General features: G+C 38.1%; 1 protein-coding gene across 13 annotated transcripts in view; it reads left to right on the forward strand.

Annotated features, from left to right (window-relative positions):
• CEP112 (centrosomal protein 112) overlaps nucleotides 1-23,779 on the forward strand; it is a 414,548-nt gene that overhangs the window by 22,269 nt on the left and 368,500 nt on the right. For 12 of the 13 annotated variants that reach the window (XM_068530225.1, XM_068530226.1, XM_068530227.1 and 9 more), the window contains 2 exons: nucleotides 16,519-16,609; nucleotides 19,033-19,131. In XM_068530225.1, the coding sequence (XP_068386326.1) occupies nucleotides 16,519-16,609; nucleotides 19,033-19,131 (190 nt within the window). The remainder of the gene's footprint in view (nucleotides 1-16,518; nucleotides 16,610-19,032; nucleotides 19,132-23,779) is intronic. The other variant, XM_068530231.1, reaches the window with a different exon arrangement.

Consider the following 23,779-nt stretch of genomic DNA (forward strand, 5'->3'; position numbering starts at 1 on the left):
TGCACGGGCTTCTCATTGCGGTGGCTTCTCTTGTTGCGGAGCACGGGCTCTAGGTGCACAGGCTTCGGTAGTTGTGGCTTGCGGACTGTAGAGTGCAGGCTCAGTAGTTGTGGCGCACGGGCTTAGTTGCTCTGCGGCATGTGGGATCTTCCTGGACCAGGGTTCGAACCCATGCCCCCTGCATTGGCAGGCTGATTCTTAACCACTGTGCCACCAGGGAAGCCCTGATCTTTTTGATCTTAACAAAAGGTTTTTTGATTTATACTGTTGGCTTAATCTCTAGGCAGTGCGCAAACTTAGCTTGGGTGCCATTTCTTAATTGCTCATATTTTGCCTTCTGGAGAGACTAAGAATTTTTAAAACCATGAAGCCCCAGTTCCTTTTTCTTTAATTGTCCTTCACTTAACTTATTACTCTCCTCTTGCATTTTACTGTAAGCGGCAAGACATACTTTGCTTGGAAATCTACTTAGCTATAGCACTCACCCAATTCATTAGGCATGTTTTCTATTTTTCGTGTTTTTGAAGATGATGGTGTGGCTTTCTACCACTGTATAAAAAGGATTTCTCACTTCCTTTTGAGCCCTTACTGGCAATATCCTCAAATTCCAGATTTCTACTAACAGCCTGTTAAAGTCAGTTTTGTATTTCTCTGGCACACTGCTGAAAATCCTTCTAGACTCTGACCACTACCTGGTTCAAAAGACACTTGCGAATTTTTAGGCAGCACCTCACTTCCATGTACCCAAATCATTATTAGTCATCTATTGCTGTGTAACAAATTATTCCAAATCTTAGCAGCTTAAAACAACAAACATTTATTTCATGAGCATAGCTGAGTTTTCTGGCTCAGGTTCTCTTATAAAGCTGAAATCAAAGTATTGGCTGAGACTGTGGTCTCAGTTGAAGGTTTAACTGAGGGAATAATCCATTTCTGTTCTCACTTATATGTTTAATAGGATTCAGTTATATGTGGGCTCTTGGTTTGGGGCCCTCAGTCTTCTATGGCTGTCATCCAGAGGCCTCATCCAGTTACTTGCTTCTGGACTTCTCTGTAGGACAGCCCACAATAAGGCAGCTGGCTTCCATCAGAGGAAGTAAGCAAGATGGAAGCCAGAGTCTTTTCGTAAGGTAGTTTTCAAAGTGATAATCCATCACTTTTGCCAGATTCTGGTTATTAGAAGTAAGTCACTAGGTTCAGTCCACACTCAGGAAAAGGGCATTACACAAGGGATGTGGGGATAACTGGGAGGCATATTAGATATTGCCTAGCACAGGGGTCCCCAACCCCCAGGCTACGGACTGGTAATGGTCCGCAGCCTGTTAGGACCTGGGCCGCACAGCAGGAGGTGAGTGGCGGACAAGCGAGCGAAGCTTCATCCGCTGCTCCGCATTGGTCACATTACCACCTGAACCCTTCCCCTCCACCCTGCTCTCCATGGAAAAATTGCCCTCCACAAAACCGGTCCCTGGTGCCAAAAAGGTTGGGGACTGCTAGCCTAGCACATACCTCGAACAAGTACTAAAAACATAATAGAAAGGCATATAGCTAGAAAGAAATATAACTAGAGGGATTAAAATGGAATACAATGAAATAGTCAATGAACACTGAGCACAATGAACACAATAGTCAAAGGAGGTAGGGGAGAAAGAGCAGGAACAAAGAAAGATGGGACAAATGTAAAACCAATAGCAAAATGGCAGACTAAATAGAACCATATCAGTGATTATGTTAAATGTAAATGGACTCAACACTCTAATCTAAAGGCAGCAGTTGTTAGATTGGATAAAAAAGCACGAACAAACTGTGTTGTCTGTAAGAGACATACATTACATACAAGGACAAGTAAATTAAAACTAAAAGGATGTAAAGAGATGTGTAATGGGAACAACAAACATAAGAAAGCTGGAATGGCCATATTAAATATCCGATAAAATAGACTTTAAGACAACGAGAATTACCAGAGATGAATAGAATCATTTTGTAATGATATAGGGGTCAATTCATAAGCATGACATAACGGTTATAAGTGTGTATACATCAAATAATAGAGCTTCACAAATACATGTAGCAAAGGATCCTCCATACTGTTCTCCATAGTGGTTGTATCAATTTACATTCCTACCAACAGTACAGGAGGGTTCCCTTTTCACCACACCCTTTCCAGAATTTATTGTTTCTAGATTTTTTGATGATGGCCATTCTGACCAGTGTGAGGTGATACCTCATTGTAGTTTTGATTTGCATTTCTCTAATAATTAGTGATGTTGAGCATCTTTTCATGTGCCTCTTGGCCGTCTGTATGTCTTCCTTGGTGAAATGTCTATTTAGGTTTTCCACCCATTTTTTAACTGGATTGTTTGTTTTTTTGATATTGAGCTCCATGAGCTGCTTGTATATTTTGGAGATTAATCCTTTGTCCGTTGTTTCATTTGCAAATATTTTCTCCCATTCTGAGGGTTGTCTTTTCGTCTTGTTTATGGTTTCCTTTGCTGTGCAAAAGGTTTGAAGTTTTATTAGGTTCCATTTGTTTATTTTCATTTTTATTTCCATTACTCTAGGAGGTGGGTCAAAAAAGATCTTGCTGTGGTTTATGTCAAAGAATGCTTTTCCTTTGTTTTCCTCTAAGAGTTTTGTAGTATCTGATCTTATATTTAGGTCTTTAATCCATTTTGAGTTTATTTTTGTGTATAGTGTTAGGTAGTGTTCTAATTTCATTCTTTTACATGTAGCTGTCCAGTTTTCCCAGCACCACTTATTGAAGACACTGTCTTTTCTCCATTGTATGTTCTCACCTCCTTTGTCGTAAATTAGGTGCCCATATGTGAGTGGGCTTATCTCTGGGCTTTCTATCCTGTTCCATTGATCTGTATTTCTGTTTTTGTGCTAGTACCATACGGTCTTGATTACTGTAGCTTTGTAGTATAGTCTGAAGTTGGGGAGCCTGATTCCTCCAGCTCCGTTAAAAATAGAACTATCATATGACCCAGCAATCCCACTACTGGGCTTATATCTTGAGAAAACCATAATTCAGAAAGAGACATGTACCACAATGTTCATTGCAGCACTATTTACAATAGCCAGGACACGGAAGCAACCTAAATGTCCATCGACAGATGAATGGATAAAGAAGATGTGGCACATATATATAATGGAATATTACTCAGCCATAAAAAGAAACGAAATTGAGTTATTTGTAGTGAGGTGGGTGGACCTAGAGTCTGTCATACAGGGTGAAGTAAGTCAGAAAGAGACAAACAAATACCGTATGCTAACACATATATATGGAATCTAAAAAAAAAAAAATGGTACTGATGAACCTAGTGACAGGGCAGGAATAAAGACATAGACATAGAGAATGAACATGAGGACATGGCGGGGGGAGGGGGAAGCTGGGACGAAGTAAGAGCAGCATCGACATATATACACTACCGAATGTAAAATAGTTAGCTAGTGGGAAGCCGCAGCATAGCACAGGGAGATCAGCTCGGTGCTTTGCGATGACCTAGAAGTGTGGGATAGGGAGGGTGGGAGGGAGATGCAAGAGGGAGGAGCTATGGGGATATATGTATGCATATGGCTGATTTACTTTGTTGTACAACAGAAACTAACACAGTATTGTGAAGCAATTATACTCCAATAAAGATCTGTTTTTAAAAAAAATACGTGTAGCAAAAAGTAACAAGAGCTAAAGAGAGAAATAGACAAATCTGCAGCCACTGTTGCAGATTTTAACATCCCTTTCTTAGGAATTATGGCGCAACATGACCAAAGAATCAGCAAGGATATAGAAGATTTGAACAATACTCTGAGCTACCTCAACCTAGTTGACATCTAAGAAATACCCCATCCAATAAGTGCAGATTACACATTCTTCAAGTGCACATGGTATGTTCATCCAGATAAGTCATATCTGGGTTGTAAAAGAAATTCAGTTGGTCTCAAAGGACGGACGTCACACAGAGCATGTTTTCTGATCTCATCGGAATTTAATAAGAAAGAAACAATTATAGTACATCCAGAAAAGCCGTCAAACGTTTATAAATCAAAAAAACTCACTTCTAAATAACCTATTTGTCACGAAAGAAATCACAAGGATTTATAGAAATTTTGAACCAAATGATAAAGAAAATACAACATATCAAAATTTATGAGATGCAGCTTGGAGGGAAATTTAGTTTTTAATGCTTGTGTTAGAAAAGAAGAAAAATCCAAAATCAGTGGTCACAGCTTCTCCCTTTGGAAGATGGAAGAATAAGAGCTGAGTGAATCCAATGTAAGCAGAATGAAGGAAATAAAATAGATAAGAGTGGAAATCAATGCAAGAGGAAACAATAAAGGAAAACAATAAAGTCAATGGAGGCAAACATTGGTTTTTTTTTTAAAGTTAAATAAAATTGATAAATTCTAGTTAGACTCATGAAATAAAAAGAAAGAAATACATTGGCAAATATAAAAACCTGTAGAATGGTAATTCTGGTTTATAACTCCACTTTTAATTTTTTATAGGATTACAAAGGCAGTTGAATAAAATGATATCCACCTATATGCTAATAATTAGTGATGTTGAGCATAGGGACTCACTTTAGCTCTAAGGACACATCCAAGTTGACAGTGAAAGGATGGAAAAGATATTCCATGCAAATAGTAACCAAAAGAGGGCAGGAGTGGATTTGTATTATAAGAAATAGATTAAGTAATAACCTGTTACAAGAGACAAAGAATGAGCTTACATAATGATAAAAGGGTCAATGGACCAAGAAGATATAACAGTTATAAACATACATGCACCAAACATCAGAAGTCTTAAATATATGAGTCAAACATTAACAGAATGGAGGGAGAAATAGCTCTACAATAGTGGTAAGAAAACTTCAGTACCCCACATTCAGTGATGGTTAGAACAATCAGGAGATCATAAAGAAACAGAGGACTTGAACAACACTGCAGACCAATTTGACCAAAACTGATATATAGAGAGCATTCCATCCAACAGCAGTAGAATACATTTTTCTCAAGTGCACATGGAATATTCTCCAGGATAAAACCATTTGATAGTCCACAAAACCAGTTTCAATATATTTTAAAAGACTGAAATCATACAGAGTATCTTTTCTGATCAAAATGTAGGGAAACTAGGAATCAATAGTAAAACTGGAAAATTCATAAATATGTGGAAATTAAATAACACATTCATAGTCAAGAAGTCAAAAAAGAAAAGGGAAATCAGAAAATATCTTGAGACAAATGAGAACACGACATACCAAAACTTATGGGATGCAGTGAAAGCAGTGCTATGAGGGGAATTTATAGTTGTAAAATCTTACATTAAAAAAGAAAAATCTGACATCAACAACCTAAATTTACATCTTAAGGAACTAAGAAAAGAACAAACTCTGAAGCTAGCAGAAGAAAGGAAATAAAACAAAATGGGAAAACATTAGAGAAAATCATGGAAACCACTAGGAAAAAAAGACAACTGAAATCAGACATGAAAGAAGAGATATTAAACTGATTTTACAGAAATAAAAAGGATTATAAGTGAGTACAATGAGCAGTTGTAAACCAACACATTGGGTAACCTAGATGAAGGGGATAATTTCCTAGAGACACAGTCTACCAAGACTGAATCATGAAGAAATAGAAAATCTATTTCTATTTCTAGAACAGACCTATAACTAGTAAGGAGATTGAAGCAGTATTCAAAAACCTTCCAACAAAGAAAAGCCTAGGACCAGATAGCTTCACTGGTGAATTCTATCAAACATTTAAAGAATAGTTAACACCAATCCTCCTTAAACTCTTCCAAAATTGAAGAGGAGGGAATACTTCCAGATTCATGGTATGAGGCCAGCATTACCGTGATACCAAAGCCAGACAAAGACACTACAAGAAAAGAAAACTACAAACCAATATTCCTGATGAATATTGATGAAAAAACCCTGAAAAAAATACTAGCAAACAATTCAACAGCACATTAAAAGGATTATACACCATGACAAAGTGGGATACATTCCTGGAATGCAAGGAAAATTTGACAAATGAAACAATCATTATAGTACACATTAACAGAATGATGGAAAAGAAACACATGATCATCTCAATTGATGCAGAAAAAGCATGTGACAAAATTTAACACCCTTTCATGATAAAAATACTTGACAAACTACGAATAGAAGGGAACTACCTCAAAATAATAAAGGCCGTATATGAAAAGCCCACAGCTAACAGCATACTTAAGAGTGAAAGCAAAAGTTTTACCTTTAAGAGCAGTAATAAGACAGGGATGCCCACTCTCATCACTTCTATTCAACACAGTACTGGAAGTCCTAACCAGAGCAGTGAGGCAAGAAAAAGAAAGAAAAGTCATCGAAATTGAAAAGAAAGAAGAAAAATGATCTCTGTTCACAAATGATATGATCTTATATACAGAAAACTAAATATTCCACAAAAAACTATTAGAACTAATAAATTCAACAAAGTAGCAGGATACAAAACCAACAAATTGAAATCAGTCACAATCTTATACACTAACAGTGAACAATCTGAAAAGGAAATTAAGACAGTTCCATTTACAACAGTGTCAAAAAGAATAAAATACTTAGGAATAAACTTAACCAAGGACTTGTACACTAAAAACACTACAAAATATTGTTGAGAGGAATTTAAAAAGACACCAGTAAATGGAAAGACATGTGTTCATGGATTGGAAGATTTAATATTGTTAAGGTGTACAATACAACCCAAAGTGATATATTGAATAATATTGGGTTGGGTAACATGGGAAACCCGAATGAACGTTTTGGCCAACCCAATACAATCCCTATCAAAATTCCAGTGGCTTTTTTTTTCTTTTCAGAAAAGGAAAAATACTTCCTAAAAGTCATATGGAATCTCAAGTGACACTGAATAGCTAAAACAGTCTTGGAAAAGAAAAGCCAAACTGGAATTCTAACATTTTCTAATTTCAAAACTTCCTACAGTGCCACGTAATCTAAACAGTGTCATGCTATCCTCAAAGGATAGAGTGAGCTTTCTGCACCAGTGTGCAGTTTTAATCTTACCTCCCTTCTAGTAGCTAGCACCTCATAATAGAGATTAAAGAGGTGTGGAAAGAAGAAGAGGTAAAAAGTGGCTATAAAATTGCTAGAGTTGAAAAAAAACCCATCAGAAATGTTACAACCATGTAAATATTTTTAATCTACTTTTCTATCATTATTATTTTGGATCTGGCAAGGATAGATTTCCCAACCCAGGTATAGTAGTCTTCCTGTTTCTGGGAAACAAGGCTATTTTGCAGGACAGTCAATGCTGATGCTAGTCTAAGACACATGAAGGAAAGAGAGAACTGTACACAACCCTACAGTTCACTTTCATGTTTGGTGTTTGTGCTGGGAAACGTGGGAAGCTAGATCTGTTGCCAGTTTTATTTACCTTTTGTAATGAAAGAACATATTTTTTTTTTGCATTTTAAATAAAAAATAACTAGCAGTTTTTGAATTAAATAAGTTTCTTGCTTGGCTACACTGGGATGCTAAAAATACTTGGAGAGAGCACCAAAAATATATATAAGTCCACACACACCTATGGAGATTCTAGATGTTCTTTGTACTCGGTATTTGTTGAAACAAAGAGGAAATGTACCCAAACCAACCTCTATACAAAGGACAGACACCACTGTAAATGTGAGTGTGCCCGTTAACACATAATACACTGACCAAATTTGGTAAGGGAGGCACCACAATTTGTCAGTAATAATGATATAGAGGCCACGGTACTTAGGTACCTCTAGGTAGCAATCAATAAAGCGTTTTTTTCCCCTTATGACTTCATGTTTTATGAAGATGATGCAAAGACTGTTGGGAATGGTCTTTAACAAACTATAGAAGGGGTGTAGTCTGTTCTGGTATCAGTCTGCGGTTCCTCTTCACAAAGCTCCTTGAGGAGAGAGGCTCTGTCTTGCTCACAATTACATTCCTAAGGCCTGTCACTGTACCATGGAGCACAGTTAATAACTCAGTTATTTGTTAAATGAATATGAATGAATGAACAAATAAATGATTGGATAAATTAATTAAAAAGTCTGGTACTGGCATAAAGACAGACATAGAGACTAATAGATTAGAATAGAGAGCCCAGAGATAAGCCCCTGCATATATGGTCAAATGATTTTTGACAGGGGCGCCAAGACCATTCAATAGGAAAAGGACAGTCTTTTCAACAAATGGTGTGGCAAAACTGGATATTCACATGCAAAAGAATGAAGTTGGACTCTTGCTTTTTACTATATATAAAAATTAATGCAGAATGGATACAAATACCTAAAGGTGTAAAAGCTACAACTACAGAACTCTTAAAAGAAAATATCGGGGGAAAGCTTCATGACGATGGATTTGGCATTGATTTATTGGATATGATACCAAAAGCACAAGCAACAACCAAAAAAAGCTGTAGATAAATTGGACCATGTCAAAATTAAAAACTTTTGTGCATCAAAGGATGCAATCAGCAGAGTGAAAAGGCAACCCGTGGAATGGGAGAAAATATTTGCAAATCACCTACCTGAAAAAGGGTTAATATCCAGAGTATGTGAAGAACCCCAAAATTCAACAACAACAAAAACAAACAACCTGATTAAAAAGTGGGCAAAGGACTTGAATAGACATTTCTCCAAAAAAATGATCAGTAATCATTCTGGAAATGCAAGTCAAAACCATAATGAGATACCATCTATTAGGACGGCTACTATCAAACAAACAAAACAAGTGTTTGGCAAGGATGTGGAGAAGTTGGACCCCTGTGTACAGTTGGTGGGAATGTAAAATAGTGTAGCTGTGGTTGAACACCATCAGCAGCTCATCAAAAAAATTAAAAAAAAATTACTGTATCATACAGAAATCCCACTTCCGTGTATATATCCAAAATAATTGAAAACAGGGACCCGAACAGATACTTGTATACCCTTGTATATAGCATCATTATTTTCAGTAGCCAAAAGATGGAAGCATCCCAGGTGTCCATCAATGGATGAATGCATAAAAATGTGGCATATAATACAATGGAATATTATTGAGCCTTAAAAAGGAAGGAAATTCTGACACATGTTTACAACATGGGTGAACCTTGAAGATATTACGCTAAGGCAGATAAGCCAGTCACAAAATGAAAAATACTGTATGATTCCACTTACATGAAGTATAAATTCATAGAGGCAGAAAGTGGAATGGTGTTTGCCAGGGGCTGAGGGGAGAGGAGAAAGGGAAGGTATTGTTTAATAGGTAGAGTGTTTCAGTCTTGGGAAGGTGGAAAAACTCTAGAGATGGATGGTGATGGTGGTTGCACAACACTGTGATTGTACTTCCAACCACTCTTAACACTTAAAAGTGGTTAAGATGGTAAATTTTATGTTCCATGCATTTTGCCACAGTTAAAAATTTAAAAATGGGAGAGAAAACACAAATTAGCAATGTCAGGAATGAATGAAAGAGGAGGCTCCACACAGATCCTACAGACATTCAGAATATGATGAGGTGGGAATTCCCTCGTGGTCCAGTGGTTAGGACTCCTCACTTTCACTGCCAGGGGCCTGGGTTCGATCCCTGGTCAGGGAATTAAGATCCTGCAAGCCACGTGGCATGGCCAAAAAAAAAAAAATATAATGAGGCTATTATAAACAACTTTGTATCAGTGAAAATTTGGATGAAATAGAAGAATTCCTTAAAAGACAAGAAGAAATGGGGAATCTGAGTATCCCTATAGTTACCAAAGAAATTTATTTTATAATTAACTACCTTCCTATAAAGAAATCTGCAAGCCCAGATGGCTTCCTTGGTGAATTCTATCAGGCTTTTATGGAAGAAATGATATCATCCTACATTAATTTTTTTCAGGAAATAGAGAAAGAGGGAATGCTTCCCAACTCACGTTGTTAAGTCTGTATTACTTTGTTTTCAAAAGAAGACAGACATTACCAGAATGTAAAACTACATACCAATATTCCTGCATGAATATAGATTTTAAAATTCTTCATTAGCGTATTGTATCCAGAAAATATACAAAGGGTATTATATCATGGATAGGTGGTGCTCCCGCATATAGAGAAAATATTCTAAATACATATATCTGATAAACGACTTGTGTCTAGAATATGTGCGACTCAAGGAAAAGTAGACAACAACCCAATTAATGTGCAAAAGATTTTACAGACACTTCACAAAATGTATATATAAATAAATGGCTAATGTACACACATGAAAAGATGGACAACATCATCCTTTATCAGGGAAATGAAAATTATAAAGCACAATGTGATACCACTATACACCCATTAGAATGGCTAAAATGATAAAGACAAAACCAAGTATGGTGACAATGAGATGAAACTGGAAGTCTCATACAGTGTTAATGGGAATATAAAGTGGCACCACCACTTTGGAAAACAGTTTACCAGTTTCTTACAAAGTTTTAGATAATTTACCGTATGACCTCACAATTCTATTCCTACATGTCAAGAGAAATGAAAATGTATGTCCACATAAATTCTCGAATGTCCATACCAGCTTTATTCATAATAGCCAAATGTGGAGACAAGTGTCCATCAGTACATGAATCAAAAAGGAAATTAAGGTTCATGCATATAATGGAATACTTCTAATCAATAAAAAGAAATGAACTTTTGATACATGCAACAACATGGCTAAATCTCTCTTCCTTAGTGAGAGGAGCCAGACATAAAAAGTGCGTTCTGTTTGATTCCATATATAAGAGATTCTGCAAAATGCAGGTTGCCTGGGTTTGTGGGAGGGAGTAGATTGATTGCCAGGGAGGCCAAGAGAACTTCTGGGTGTGATGGAAAGAATCTGTATCTTCATTGTACTGGTTACACAGATATATACATTTGGCAAAACTCTACATTTTAAATGGGTATGGCTTTACAGTACATAAATTATACCTCAATAAACCTAATAAAAAATCATATCTAGGTGTAGGTGAGACTTTCCTGGTGTGGCTTCTTCCATTCTAAACACCTGTGAACTAAAGTCGTAAGTTATCTCCCCCGACCACTGCCCCCAGCATACCCTCCCCCCCTCCCAGTGGTGAGAGAGGGACTGGAGAATTCCCATTTAAAAAAACAGGGAAAATGGGAGACACAAACCAATGACAGTTCTATAGAAATTCTGAAATCTAGCAGGTGTTGGTTGCCAGTTTCTTGATTAGGGCTTAGTGCTGCTTCCTGGAAGTGTTCTTCGTGGTTCTCTGCCCTGTCTTTTGGGTTCTTGACTTTTCCTTCTGAATTATCTTTTTCTTTTTCTTTTTAACAGAAGCAATGATTTGTTTTAAGCTGAGTAGTTTTCTCAGCCTGCCTCCTGTTTATAGGAGTTTGGGGAACCAAATGCCTCTTTGTACTTTTTTTTTTTTTAATTTATTTTTTAAAAATTATTTTTGGTTGCATTGGGTCTTCATTGCTGCACGCGGGCTTTCTCTAGTTTCGGCGAGTGGGGGCTACTCCTTGTTGTGGTGTGCGGGCTTCTCATTTCGGTGGCTTCTCTTGTTGTGGAGCACGGGCTCAGTAGTTGTAGCACGCGGGCTCAGTAGTTGTGGCACACGGGCTTAGTTGCTCCGTGGCGTGTGGGATCTTCCCGGACCAGGGATCAAACCCGTGTCCCCTGCATTGGCAGGCGGATTCTTAACCACTGTGCCACCAGGGAAGTCCCCCTCTTTTCACTTTGAACTCTGTCCTTTCATACGACGAGTTTAGTTCCTTGGCTTTGAGGCCATGTCTCTGTTCCTTGCCTTTCCCGGGCACAAAGCTTCTTATAAGCCAGAGCTTTCCGAAGTGGTCACCAGCACTGATTTTCAGCTTCTTTTCAAGAACAAGGAACTCCATCCCTGCTTCTGGCTTCTTGATGAGTTCGACTTTGTCCTTCTACTTAGAGGAACTTTGATTCCCTCCTACTTGTCCAGAGTCATTCTTCCTGCTCTTTCTAGCTGTCTCTGAAACCAGAGCCTGGCAGACCTTCAGTTCCTGTCCTTTTTATGACATTACATTTTTAAAAATTAAAGTATAGTTGATTTACGATATATTAGTTTCAGGCATACAACTAGTGATTCGGTATTTTTATAGATTATATTGCATTTAAAGTTATTATAAAATATTGGCTGTATTCCCTGTGCTGTACAACATATCCTTGTATCTTATTTATTTTATACAGAGTAGTTTGTACCTCTTAATCCCCTCCTCCTATCTTGTCCCTCCCCCCACCCGTCTTGCTACTGGTAACAATTAGCTTGTGAGTCTGCTTCTGTTTTGTTATATTTGTTTGCTTTATTTTTTAGATTTCACATATAAATGATAACATTCAGTGTTTGCCTTTCTCTGTCTGACTTATTTCACTTAGCATAATACATTTTAGGTCCATCCATGTTGTTGCAAAGGGCAAAATTTTATTCTTTTTTACGGCTGAGTAGTATTCCATTGTATATATGTACCACACCTTCATCCATTCATCTGTTGATGGACACCTAGGTTGCTTCCATGTCTTGGCTACTGTGAATAGTGCTGCTGTGAACATTGGGGTGCATGTATCTTTTTGAATTAGTGTTTTCATTTTCTCTGCATATATACCCAGGAGTGGAATTGCTGGATCATATGGTAGTTCTAGTTTTAGTTTTTTGAGGACCGTCCTTACTGTTTTCCACAGTGGCTCCACCAATTTACATACCCACTAACAGGGTGCTAGGTTTTCCTTTTTTCCACATCCTCACCAACATTTATTTGTGGTCTTTTTGACAATAGCATGGCATTACATTTTTGGGGGCTGTTTTGGGCATTGCATTTTTGTCCGAGCTAAAAGAGATGTTCTAGGTTATTCCTTTAGGTTTTTCTCCAATGTAGTCTTGACTGGCATTGTCACTACTATTTCTTTAATTATTATTTTCCCAGTTTCTGTTTTATTTATGCCTTCTGGAATTCATATTATTTTGATGTGAGAAATTTTGAATTTATCTTCCTTATCTGTTGAATTTTTATTTATTATATTCATTCCTTAATTTTTTTGTGTGTTCTCAGAATATTTCTTGAAGTAGTTTTCTAGTTCGCTGATTTGATTTTATGCTATATTTTATCTGCCATTCTCTTCTTACATTGTGGTTTTAAAATTTGGTAATCATGTTTTTCATTTTTAAGCACATTTTTATGATCACAGATTGTTTCCTTTTTATATCTGAAATGTCTACTTGAATCACATTGAGGACACAAATTAAAAAGACATTTTAGAAATTTTCCATATATATATGTTTCTTTTGCAGGAAGAAATTCAGTCAGTCTTTTTTTAGGCTTTTAAAGCTTATTATATGTCTCATTACTTATCTCTTTATTTTTACAGTGACAAGTCTGTGTCTCTGTAGTATTTGGAATCAGCAAAGATGCTGGGAGAATGTTTCTGGATTGCCGTTGAAATATTTTAGCTTTAGGAAAAAGCGAAAGGGAAAAACTTATATTTCCTCTAGTTTTACTCCTCAAGAGGAGGAAGGAGGCACTTGCACGTCAGGGAATCTTACTCATACACTGAGACCCTGCTTTCTGGGCTAGCTTGACACCCACATGTGAACTGAGCCTCAGTCCCTCCTCCTCACTGGCAAAAGCTCCGTAATCCTGACCTCGCTGTAATTGTGTCCCCCGTACCAACTGTAGGCTGTCTTTATAAGCACCATGACTTGCTATTTATTCTCTGTGGCAGGCAGCACCTGCTGTTCTTCCTAAAGGATAACACAGGGTTAAGCTTTGCCCCCTACCCTCTGTCTCCCTGTTCACCCTGACCTCCAGCCCTGTCACTGTGAATTTGAGCCGTCTTTGTACCTCCTTAGAGTTCCAGTTAATTGTGTTTCCAGCTGGAGTCATTATCAGTGGCAAGAGATGAAACTTCTGTGCTTAATGCCCTGTGCTTCTTGTGCCAGCTGGATTTTAGCAATGATACTGACCTCCTTCTTTAGTTGGCTCAACTGCCTTCACAAGAAGCTGACTTCGGCAATGCCTCTGCTTTACTTGGCCTGCACTGGAGCATGTTTCAGGGGAAATAGAATGAATTTAGTTTTGGGCTTGTTGAATTGGAGGTAGGGCTATTCAGTTTGTATTTGCAATGGGGTTGGAGGCCAAGAGAGCAGTTTGGGCTGGAGATATAGATTGGTAATCAGAGCTTCTCCTTATTATTTGAAAAACTAATAGTATATTGGATTGACCAGGGAAAGCACATAAAAGGAAAATAAATATGGTTAGACACAGAACCCCAGGGATTATAGCATGTATGAGATGGGCAGAGAAAGAAAAGCTAGTGAAAAAGCTGTGAAGGAGATTTCTAAAGGACCGGATAGGAACCGGGAAAGAATGGTTCTATGGAGCCAGTAAATGTGGCATCTTTAAAGCACCACCCCTAATGTTTTAGTGAGAGCAGCCAGGGTAAGAACAGATCACGGCTCATTTGCTTGAGCGCCTAGGAGATCAATGCTGACTTTACTTACAGCACTTTCAGGATGAGTGGAAGTCAGATTGTAGTTGATTGGAAAGGACATGGCAGGATAGGACATAGATTCAATAACTTATTTTGAAAATTTACTATGAAGGGAAAGAGGTAGATCAGTACAGAAGACAGCTACATGTGACTTAAAAGGATGTGTTGTTTTATGTATGCACCCTGTGTAATAAATAGATAAATGTTTCAGTCCTCTTTTTATTAATATTTTCTATGAGAAGAATTACTTTTAATATTTAAGCATTTTTCAATTTTTAAGTATCGCTCTTTTTATGATTGTTTAATCTATTCTTAAAGAAGAACAGGCCACTACTTAGTATGATATATCAGGGTGTCTCTTCCCACATACTAAGTTTTAAATGCTTTATATCAGCTCAAGCACACTGGCTGATGAGATTATTCTCAAAATATTACTTTATCTCCTTTTCTCATTTATTTTTAAGTATTTGGATATCTGGACTACTGAGTAGGGGTATAAAAAAATCCACAGCTCTCTTTAAAATAACTTTTTCAGACATTCTAAATTACTTAGTAACTAGTCTAAGGAATGTTATTCTGTCACTGTTAACTACCAAAAAACACATTAATTTTAATCTTGTCTTTTTGAGCTACTGTTCTGTCTTTTGAGAATACTTAGTATGACCCACAACTTGTGAAGGAAATCCTGATATGTCTAGTGGTTGAAAGTCAGTGGCTTTAATTCATTAAATAATGGTTAGTTTTCATTGTGTGTCTCTTGAAGTAACCATTCAGAGAATAGATATTTGTAATCATGGAACTTTCATTGAAGTAGCTCGAATAGAAATATATGGGAGAGAAGTGGACATGAAGGGAAGTCAAATATTTTCTTAGGAAACTAGATTCCCTAGGATAATGGATAAAGTAATTTATCCATTATCCCTGGTAATATAAAAATATGGCAGTACAGGAAGATGATTGCACCAAGTGCCATCCACATAATCCAGTTAAAGAGTTAACAATATCACATTGTATGCATATACCACTTTTGCTCTATCCATTTCTGTGTTGACGGATACTTGGGTTGTTTCCATATCTTCAGCATAGTGCCTAGTTAACAATGTAGTATTGTGCTCTTCAAAATTTGTTAAAAGGATAGACCTCATATTAAGTGTTCTTACAACAAAACAAAAACAAAAACAAAAACAAAGGGTCACAGGGAAACTCTGGGAAGTATTGGATATGTCTGTTACCTTGATTGTGGTGATGGTATCACAGGTGTTTGCGTATGTTCAAACTCATCAAATTGCACACATTAAATATGTTCAGTTCTTTGTATGTCAATTATACCTCAATAGAGCTCTTTTTTAAAAAAGAAAAAAATATATGGGAGACTCTAGGCTAAAGTAGAATATTGAGAATGGCATTTTTTGTACTATATTTTATATTGGAGAAAAATCTTTTTGTTCTAATTCATCTGGAAGCTTAAACTATTTTCCTATTTATGCTGTACTTATCATGTTTTACCTAAATTAACACGGCATATTTTTAAATTTAGGACTTTGATTTATCTGTGGTTTCTGAGATGGCTTCAAATTAATTCAGACTTTCAGCTATGTGCAAGTTTTGTTATTTCATATATTTTAAGACTTCATCATGATGTGAAACATGAATCCAACAAAACTTGCTAACCTTTTAAAACAATTATCTTCTCTGAGAATGTATGCTTCAATTTTTCTCTTCCTACACTTAGGAAAAGGGGAAATACATGTGGTTTATTATAGTCCCACTTAACAGTAGCATTTGTTTGTAAGCAAGCATGTGGCATTTAGGTGACATTTTATTTATAGTTTAATAAATACAAGTGGTTATTATTCGTATTTCTTTTTTCTTTGCTATTGAAACGTCATTGTTAATATAAACAGTCATCTCATTTCCAAAAGAAAAAAAAAATTGTAATCCTAGATTTGAATACCCCTGTGTCCTCTGAATTCCCCCAATTCTGATTGTGACTGTTTTGATCTCTTAATAGGGAACAATGCATTGCAAAGCTCCAAACCAGATCACAGTCTATGAGTCCAACCTACAGAGAAGATGGACAGATTATTACCCCAAAGAGTTGTGTAAGATCAGATTCTACTTTGGTTTTTTTGTTTGTTTGCTTCTTGTTTTAAAATATCTCCATATATTTTTAGTTTCATATTGTTAAATTCCAACGATTACTTACAAACAATAAAGTCTGAAGGTTTTGGTGAATATCCTGATTTCAAAGAAAGTGGTGTATTTGGTATATTCCATAGCGTTCCTTCTGCTTTCTCAGAGATTCTGAGGCATCGTGTTAATCAGTCTATCATTTTTCCTGTGCATTGAAGAATAACTTTGAAAAGGTTTGTTTTTTAGTTATTTTTCCCCTTTTACTCAGTATATGTCTAAAAATGATTAGACACACAATGGTCATAAACTTAAGAAATTGGGATTAGTTTGTAGTAAAGTAGGGAACACTGCCTTCCTGATGAAGGTGTGTTCCTATCTTGAAATATGAATACTTCTCTTGCATTTAACTGCTTAACATAGATTTGGTTTGACCATGGAGCTAATGAGCATTCCAGTCAGCTTGATAAAGAGAAGGACTCTGCCTGCTTCCTACAGCATAACTCTGCTTGTCTTGGGTGATGAGACTTCTAGTTACAAGCAAGTCGTATGTGATACATGACTGTTTTAGCACATTTGCTCTGAACATAACTCCTTCCATTTTCTCCAGTGATGGAGAGTTCCAGTTTGGAACTTTCATAAATATCTTAATATAAAGAGCAGCACATTTTAGATATTTGTGAATTTATTATCAATCATTATATTTACTCAAAATAAATAAGGGAGGTACATTTTAAAAGACATTCTCATTCACACACACACACAAACATTCAAAAAGCAAGGGACCAATAGTAGAGGCAATAATGAATTTTAATATAGTGTATATAATAAACCCAACATTTTGTTCAATAGAAATCTGGGGATTCAGTAAAATATGAAGAACGTTTTTTTTTTTAATTTTTAATTTAATTTTATGTATTTTTTTATACAGCAGGTTCTTATTAGTCATCAATTTTATACATATCAGTGTATACATGTCAATCCCAATCGCCCAGTTCAGCACACCACCATCCCCACCCCGCCACGGCTTTCCCCCCTTGGTGTCCATACATTTGTTCTCTACATCTGTGTCTGAAGAACATTTTAATGTATTTTTCATCACTTCAGATAATTTAAATGACCATAGATAAATAGATTTATTTGTTAGTAGTGAGGTTTTCTAAAAGCATGAAAATGCTATACCAACAAATTAAATTTAAATTTAAATAAAATAAAATATTTTGGCTGTACTGTAGGATATACATTATTATTTTACACAGACTTACCTTTCTAAGTTTTTAGGGCTTTCAGATCATTGTCCATTTCTGGGTACAGGTCTTTGGCGCTCCTCAGTTAATTATAATTTTAATCTGGCTTGATAAGTTTGTAATATAATAAATTATATGGGAGGGAAAAGAGCATGGAATTTTATTTTATTTTTTTTATAAATTTATTTATTTTTACATATTTATTTTTGTGTGTTGGGTCTTCGTTGCTGCGCGCGGGCTTTCTCTAGTTGTGGCAAGCAGGGGCTACTCTTCGTTGCGATGCGCAGGCTTCTCATTGTGGTGGCTTCTCTTGCTGCAGAGCACGGGCTCTAGGTGCGCAGGCTCAGTAGTTGTGGCTCACAGGCCCTAGAGCACAGGCTCAGTAGTTGTGGCACACAGGCTTAGTTGCTCTGCGACATGTGGGATCTTCCTGGACCAGGGCTCGAACCCGTGTCCCCTGCATTGGCAGGCAGATTCTTAACCACTGCGCCACCAGGGAAGTCCCTTAATTTTTTTAAGAAGTAAAGAATTACTTTTTCATAATAAATAATTATGTTTTCATGATGTGAATCCAAAGCTTATTTTTCTTTATGTACAGTGTATGAATGAGAATTAATTTAAGAACAAAGAGCTTCTTGGACAGCAATACAAACTTCCCTGTTAACTAATTTTAACGAGAGTAAATAATTCATTTTTTCAAGTGTTCCCCTACCTCCCTTTAAAGCTACTGTGGTATACCACGATTAAAACTTTTTGTGAAAGAACTTAAAGAGAAGAGTCTGGATTATTTTTTAAAATATTCTTTTGATTTTTTTTTTTTGAAATCTAGTTGCTGTGTGAATATATTGTGAAGGCATCTCATAGCCTTAAGCAGCTGTAATAAACAGTCGTTACTTAGAATTGAGAACTAACTCAGTTGTAACATAATCCTTTCCTCTGAGGGTAGTATAGCATTACTAAAAAAGGCACACAAAACTCTCATTACTCTGAATGACATATATTTTGTCCTGTTTTCTCCCTCCCTCCCTCCCCTCTGCCCTTCCTTCCTTCATTCTCTCACTCCCTTCTTTCCCTCCTTCCTTTCCTCTTTTGTTTCTTCCGTCCATCCTGTCTTTTTTTTCATCCTCTTTTTCTCTTTTGTATTTCAGGAAATTCATTTGAAGAAATCTGCTCTTTCTTTGGATGACAGTGACATCGAAGCTCGCCTTAATAGTTGGAATCTTGGGGTAAACAAGTATTTGTTTCATGTATGTATGTTGATGTGGCAGAATCATGTTGTATTTGGAAAACATCTTCACTAATTTAATTCTAAACAATGACTATTACTGGCTGTTAGACATTTAGTACTGTGTGAGCACTGGGAAGGACTTGGGGAACAGGAAAGAGAAATAGCATTCCAAAGAAGCATGAATGGTCCCTGCCCTCGACAAACTGACTTTCTTGTTGGTGAAATAAGAGAGATAACACATGAAACAGTTAAATAAACTTTAAGATAGTGTATGATCAAACTATGTAACCAAAATGAGTTATATAGAAAGTAGAGTCCTGAGGTGGAGGGGAGAGGAGGAGGGGAGAGGAGGAGGACTTGGAGAAGCAAGGTCAGTTGGGTTAAAAAAATTCTCCAGGAGACCTCAGGATGAGCCGCCATCGTGGATAGCGGTTTTCATGCTCAGAGGCCGGCTGCGAATGATTCTGGGTGGATAGGGAGGAGGGGGCAGGAACTAGAGGCAGAAAGAGGTGTGAAGAAAGGTGTGGCCATGACCAGGACTCAGGTAGGGTTAGAGGGCAGTGCCATCAGGCTGGGTTGTATTGGAGCTTTGAATGCTAAACTGAGAAGTTTAGCTTTTAAATTTTAGGCAGTAGTGAGATTAATTTTTTTTCCCCTCCACATTCCACTTTACATATATGCTGTTTAAATGCTTTCAGGAAGTGAAAAGGGGTTTGATCAATTTTTTTAATCCCACTTTATTATTATCAAAATAATTTGTAACTTGAAAAATTTGAAAAACACATAAAGTCAGATGAATAAAATTTGTATTAACATTTTGTTATATATATCTTTCCCTCATTTTTTTTCTGTGTGTATTTATAAAATTAAGATTTAAACAAAATTGGGGTCATATTATAATTACTATTTTATTATGTGCTGTTTTAGATTTGGTATAAGTTTATAATAGTTCTATTAGCATGAATATTAATGGTAGCACTAATTTTTCTTTTGGGTAGGTAGTTCATAATCTATTTAAACATTCTGACATTTTTGGACATGTAGGTTGCTCCCAGTTTATTGCTAATATAAGTAATACTGCAATAAAATTCCATAAAAGAGTCCTTTTATACCTATTTGGTTGCTTTCTTAGGTTATGTTAGATCTTGGTACATTGCCCTCCAGAAGGTGTATACCAATTTGTTCTCCAACCAGAAGTATATAGGACTGTCTATTTCTTACTTCTTCACTGACATCAGGGGTTGTTATTTTTTTATAAAAACCTAAAACCCTTCCTACTAATAATGTTCTTTTTTAAAAATAAATTTATTTATTTATTTTTGGCTGCTTTGGGTCTTTGTTGCTGCGCGCGGGCTTTCTCTAGTTGTGGCGAGTGGGGGCTACTCTTCGTTGTGGTGCTCGGGCTTCTCATTGCGGTGGCTTCTCTTGTTGGGAGCATGGGCTCTAGGCACGTGGGCTTCAGTAGTTGTGGCTCGCGTGCTCTAGAGCGCAGGCTCAGTAGTTGTGGCGCACGGGCTTAGTTGCTCCGCGGCATGTGGGATCTTCCCGGACCAGGGCTCGAACCCCTGTCCCCCGCGTTGGCAGGCGGATTCTTAACCACTGCGCCACCAGGGAAGCAGGCGGATTCTTAACCACTGCGCCACCAGGGAAGCCCCAAACTAATACCGACCTTTAATGAAAGCAGTGCTTTAGGACACGTGACTAGGTGGTATTAAGAAGGTCACAGTGGGTGTGCATAGACACGGAGAAAGGGAGCCAACCCTCCTTTAGGTGTCTGTGGTGGACTCCACAGTGGTGTGATTTCTGTGAAGACGGAAAGGATAGGAAAGAAACACATTTCAAAGAGAATAAAGAATGCTTAGTGGCTGATTGGTGGGCTGAATAGGAGGGCGCCTGAAGGTTTGGTTCCAGGAAAACGGGAAGGTTGTCTCTCTGTCAGTTAATTGATTGTCCGATGGGGGAAGCACTTCAAGGGATTCAACGTGTTATTCTAGACTGGTAGGGTTAAGAGAGGCGCTAAGATTAATTGGGGAGTTCAAGGTTTCCAGCTCCACGAGTGAGCCTCCAGGGCTGGCGTCTTGTCTCGCAGCCGCGCGCCTGTAGGCAGCGGCTGTGTCCAGGGCCTGGGACAGCTCTGTCTTCAGAGACTTCAGAGTGAGGGGGCCGGCTGCGCAGCAGCCACAGTTAGAGGGGAGGGGCCGGGCGGGACTTGAAGCAGTGTGACTCTCCCAGGCGTTTGGGGAGTATGCTAATGAAGGGGAAGAAAAAACATTGACAATGAGAGGGCAATAGGAGGTCGAAAGAAGACCCTTTTCACCTTTGAAGGGGTAGGGGAAGCCGCCACTGGAGGGGAGTGCTGAGTCACTGATGTGGGAGAGGGGCACAGGAAGTCCCTCAGAAAGACCCCTTCTGTTTGCCAGAGCGCAGTATCAAAGTGAAAAATAAAATTCTGGGCTGTCCTTTTAAACTTGGCTTTGCCCTTAGCCATTTGAAACTTCTGATGTACATTTCTTAGCACATAAAGTACTTTTCACGATTATTTAACTGTTCAGAGGATTAAAATTTTCATTCATATAATAAAATTAAGATAAAACATCTAAAATATTTTGAGGTAATGCCCTAAAACTAGGACTGCCTGGGGTTTTGTTTCACATTTTTATTGTTCGAAGAATGCACTAACAGTGTAAAATATGAAAGTCTTGCATTTTTATATATTTATAACACATATGCATTAATCAGGTTGAACTATATCTCTTGATCACAGTAGAATAATTTAAATACCCAGTGTATTCAAAAGCTTCGATTTTGCTTTGATTTTAGTTTTGTATGAGAATGTGCAGTGCACTTTTGTTTCTTTCTTCCTCTGAATGATCAGTTTATGGCTAGTTAATTTTGTGCTCTGTACTAAGGGGCACATGTTTTATATTGCTGGCATGCCTGTCAGCACCTACTTTCTGATTCATTAGATGTTCTAGATTTTTAATTTTCTAGTTATTGTTGAAAAAATATATTTCTCCCCCAGTTGTGTTCTTTCTTTTCCTAGGAGTGTGTTAATATTTTCCCTAGGAATGCATAATTCAAGTAGAGATTTACTTGGTAAAGCTAGCAATTAAATAGTACAATTCCTCCCGTATTATTTTTTAATTACTCTTTAACCTTTTTAACCTTTAGCTTTTGGGAAGCTTTCTTGCTTTGTTAACATATATTTCATGCATGACTGTCTTTATGTAAAATTCTTTTCTTTTTTCCTGAGCACGGCTGGGAGACCCGGAGGGGGAGGGCTCTCCCGGGCCTTCCATCGGGTCACCAGCCCCCCACCTGTTCCCACCCGGGGCCTAGGTGCTGACTGAGAGCCTCGTTCCCATCAGGAGCGAACAAACAGTGGGGACGCTTTAGGTGACGCCCTTAGGTCAGGTCTCTTCAGAATTTGTGCGGGAGATCTCCCAGGACAGGCAGTGGAGGAAATGGGACCCGGCGGAGGATGGAGGGGGGAGGTCAGCGGGAGTGAGGCCCCCCGATCCCGCGGGGAGCTCCCGAGGGTGGACAGCACCCCTGCCCTAGTCCGGCGGCCCCACTGAGGGCAGAGCGCATGGGGGAGAACTTCCTGTCCAGGGCTGGGGGGCACCTGCAAGCCCTCGGCAGCTGGGGACGCCCCCGACCCCCCCCTGTAAGGAGTGAGGGACCCCTGGCCGTCCTCCCCGTGGTCGCCCTGCCGGGGCCGGTCCAGAACTGTGCTCGGCCACCGGGCGCAGCTGTCCCCCGGCTGAGCGGACACGCGGGCGAGTCCAGGTGAGAGGCGCGCCCACGCTGCCGAGCCTCGGGGTCCTGGGCTAAATAAAGTGGGCTAGTTGGAAGCCAAGGAGCTCAAAGCTAATGGATACGGTAGATGCTGCCAAACGGTTTTCTAAAGTGATTGTGCCGCTCTGCACCCTCATCGGGATGCGGCGTGTACCGGTTCCTGCCCCTCTACTTTCTCTTCCATACTTGGTGTTGTCAGTTAGTTTTTCTTTTAATTATAAAACTTAGCCGTTCTTGACAGTGGTTAGTGACATTGCCAAGTGTGCTTTTAATATGTATTTTCCTGATGACTGATAGAGTTAGATGCCTTTTAATATGTTGACTGACAGTTTGGGTAGCCTCTCAGAGTGAAGTGCTTGCTGAAGACTTTGCCAGTTTTCCTGTTGGGTTGTCTGCCTTTTTCTTCTGAATATGTAAGAGCTTTGTATCTGTTCTGGATGACTACTTTTGGAATATAGTATTGTAAATATTTTCTTCCACTTTGTTGCTTTCCTTCATTCTCTTACTGGTGTCTTTGATGAACAGAAATTTTAAATTTTAATGCTGTTCGTTTTCACATTTTCATCTCATGAAAAAATGCTTTTTCTGTCCTGTTTAAAGTCTTTGACTATCTTGAGTTCCTGACGATGTTTTCCTACGTTTTCTTCTAACAACTCTATTGTTTTACTTTTTCTATTTAGATCTACATGCCATCTGGGGCCGATTGTAGTATATGTTGTAAGATAGGAAGTTAAGATTTGTTTTTGTCCCTTATAAGTATCCAGGTGACACTCACATTTATTGCAAAGACTATTCTTTTCCTGCTGCACTGCAGTGTTACTTGTCTCATAAATCAGGTGACAGTACATGTGTGTTTCCATTCTGTTCCT

Source organism: Eschrichtius robustus, chromosome 20, assembly GCF_028021215.1.
Source record: "Eschrichtius robustus isolate mEscRob2 chromosome 20, mEscRob2.pri, whole genome shotgun sequence".
In the NCBI taxonomy this organism is placed as follows: domain Eukaryota; kingdom Metazoa; phylum Chordata; class Mammalia; order Artiodactyla; family Eschrichtiidae; genus Eschrichtius; species Eschrichtius robustus.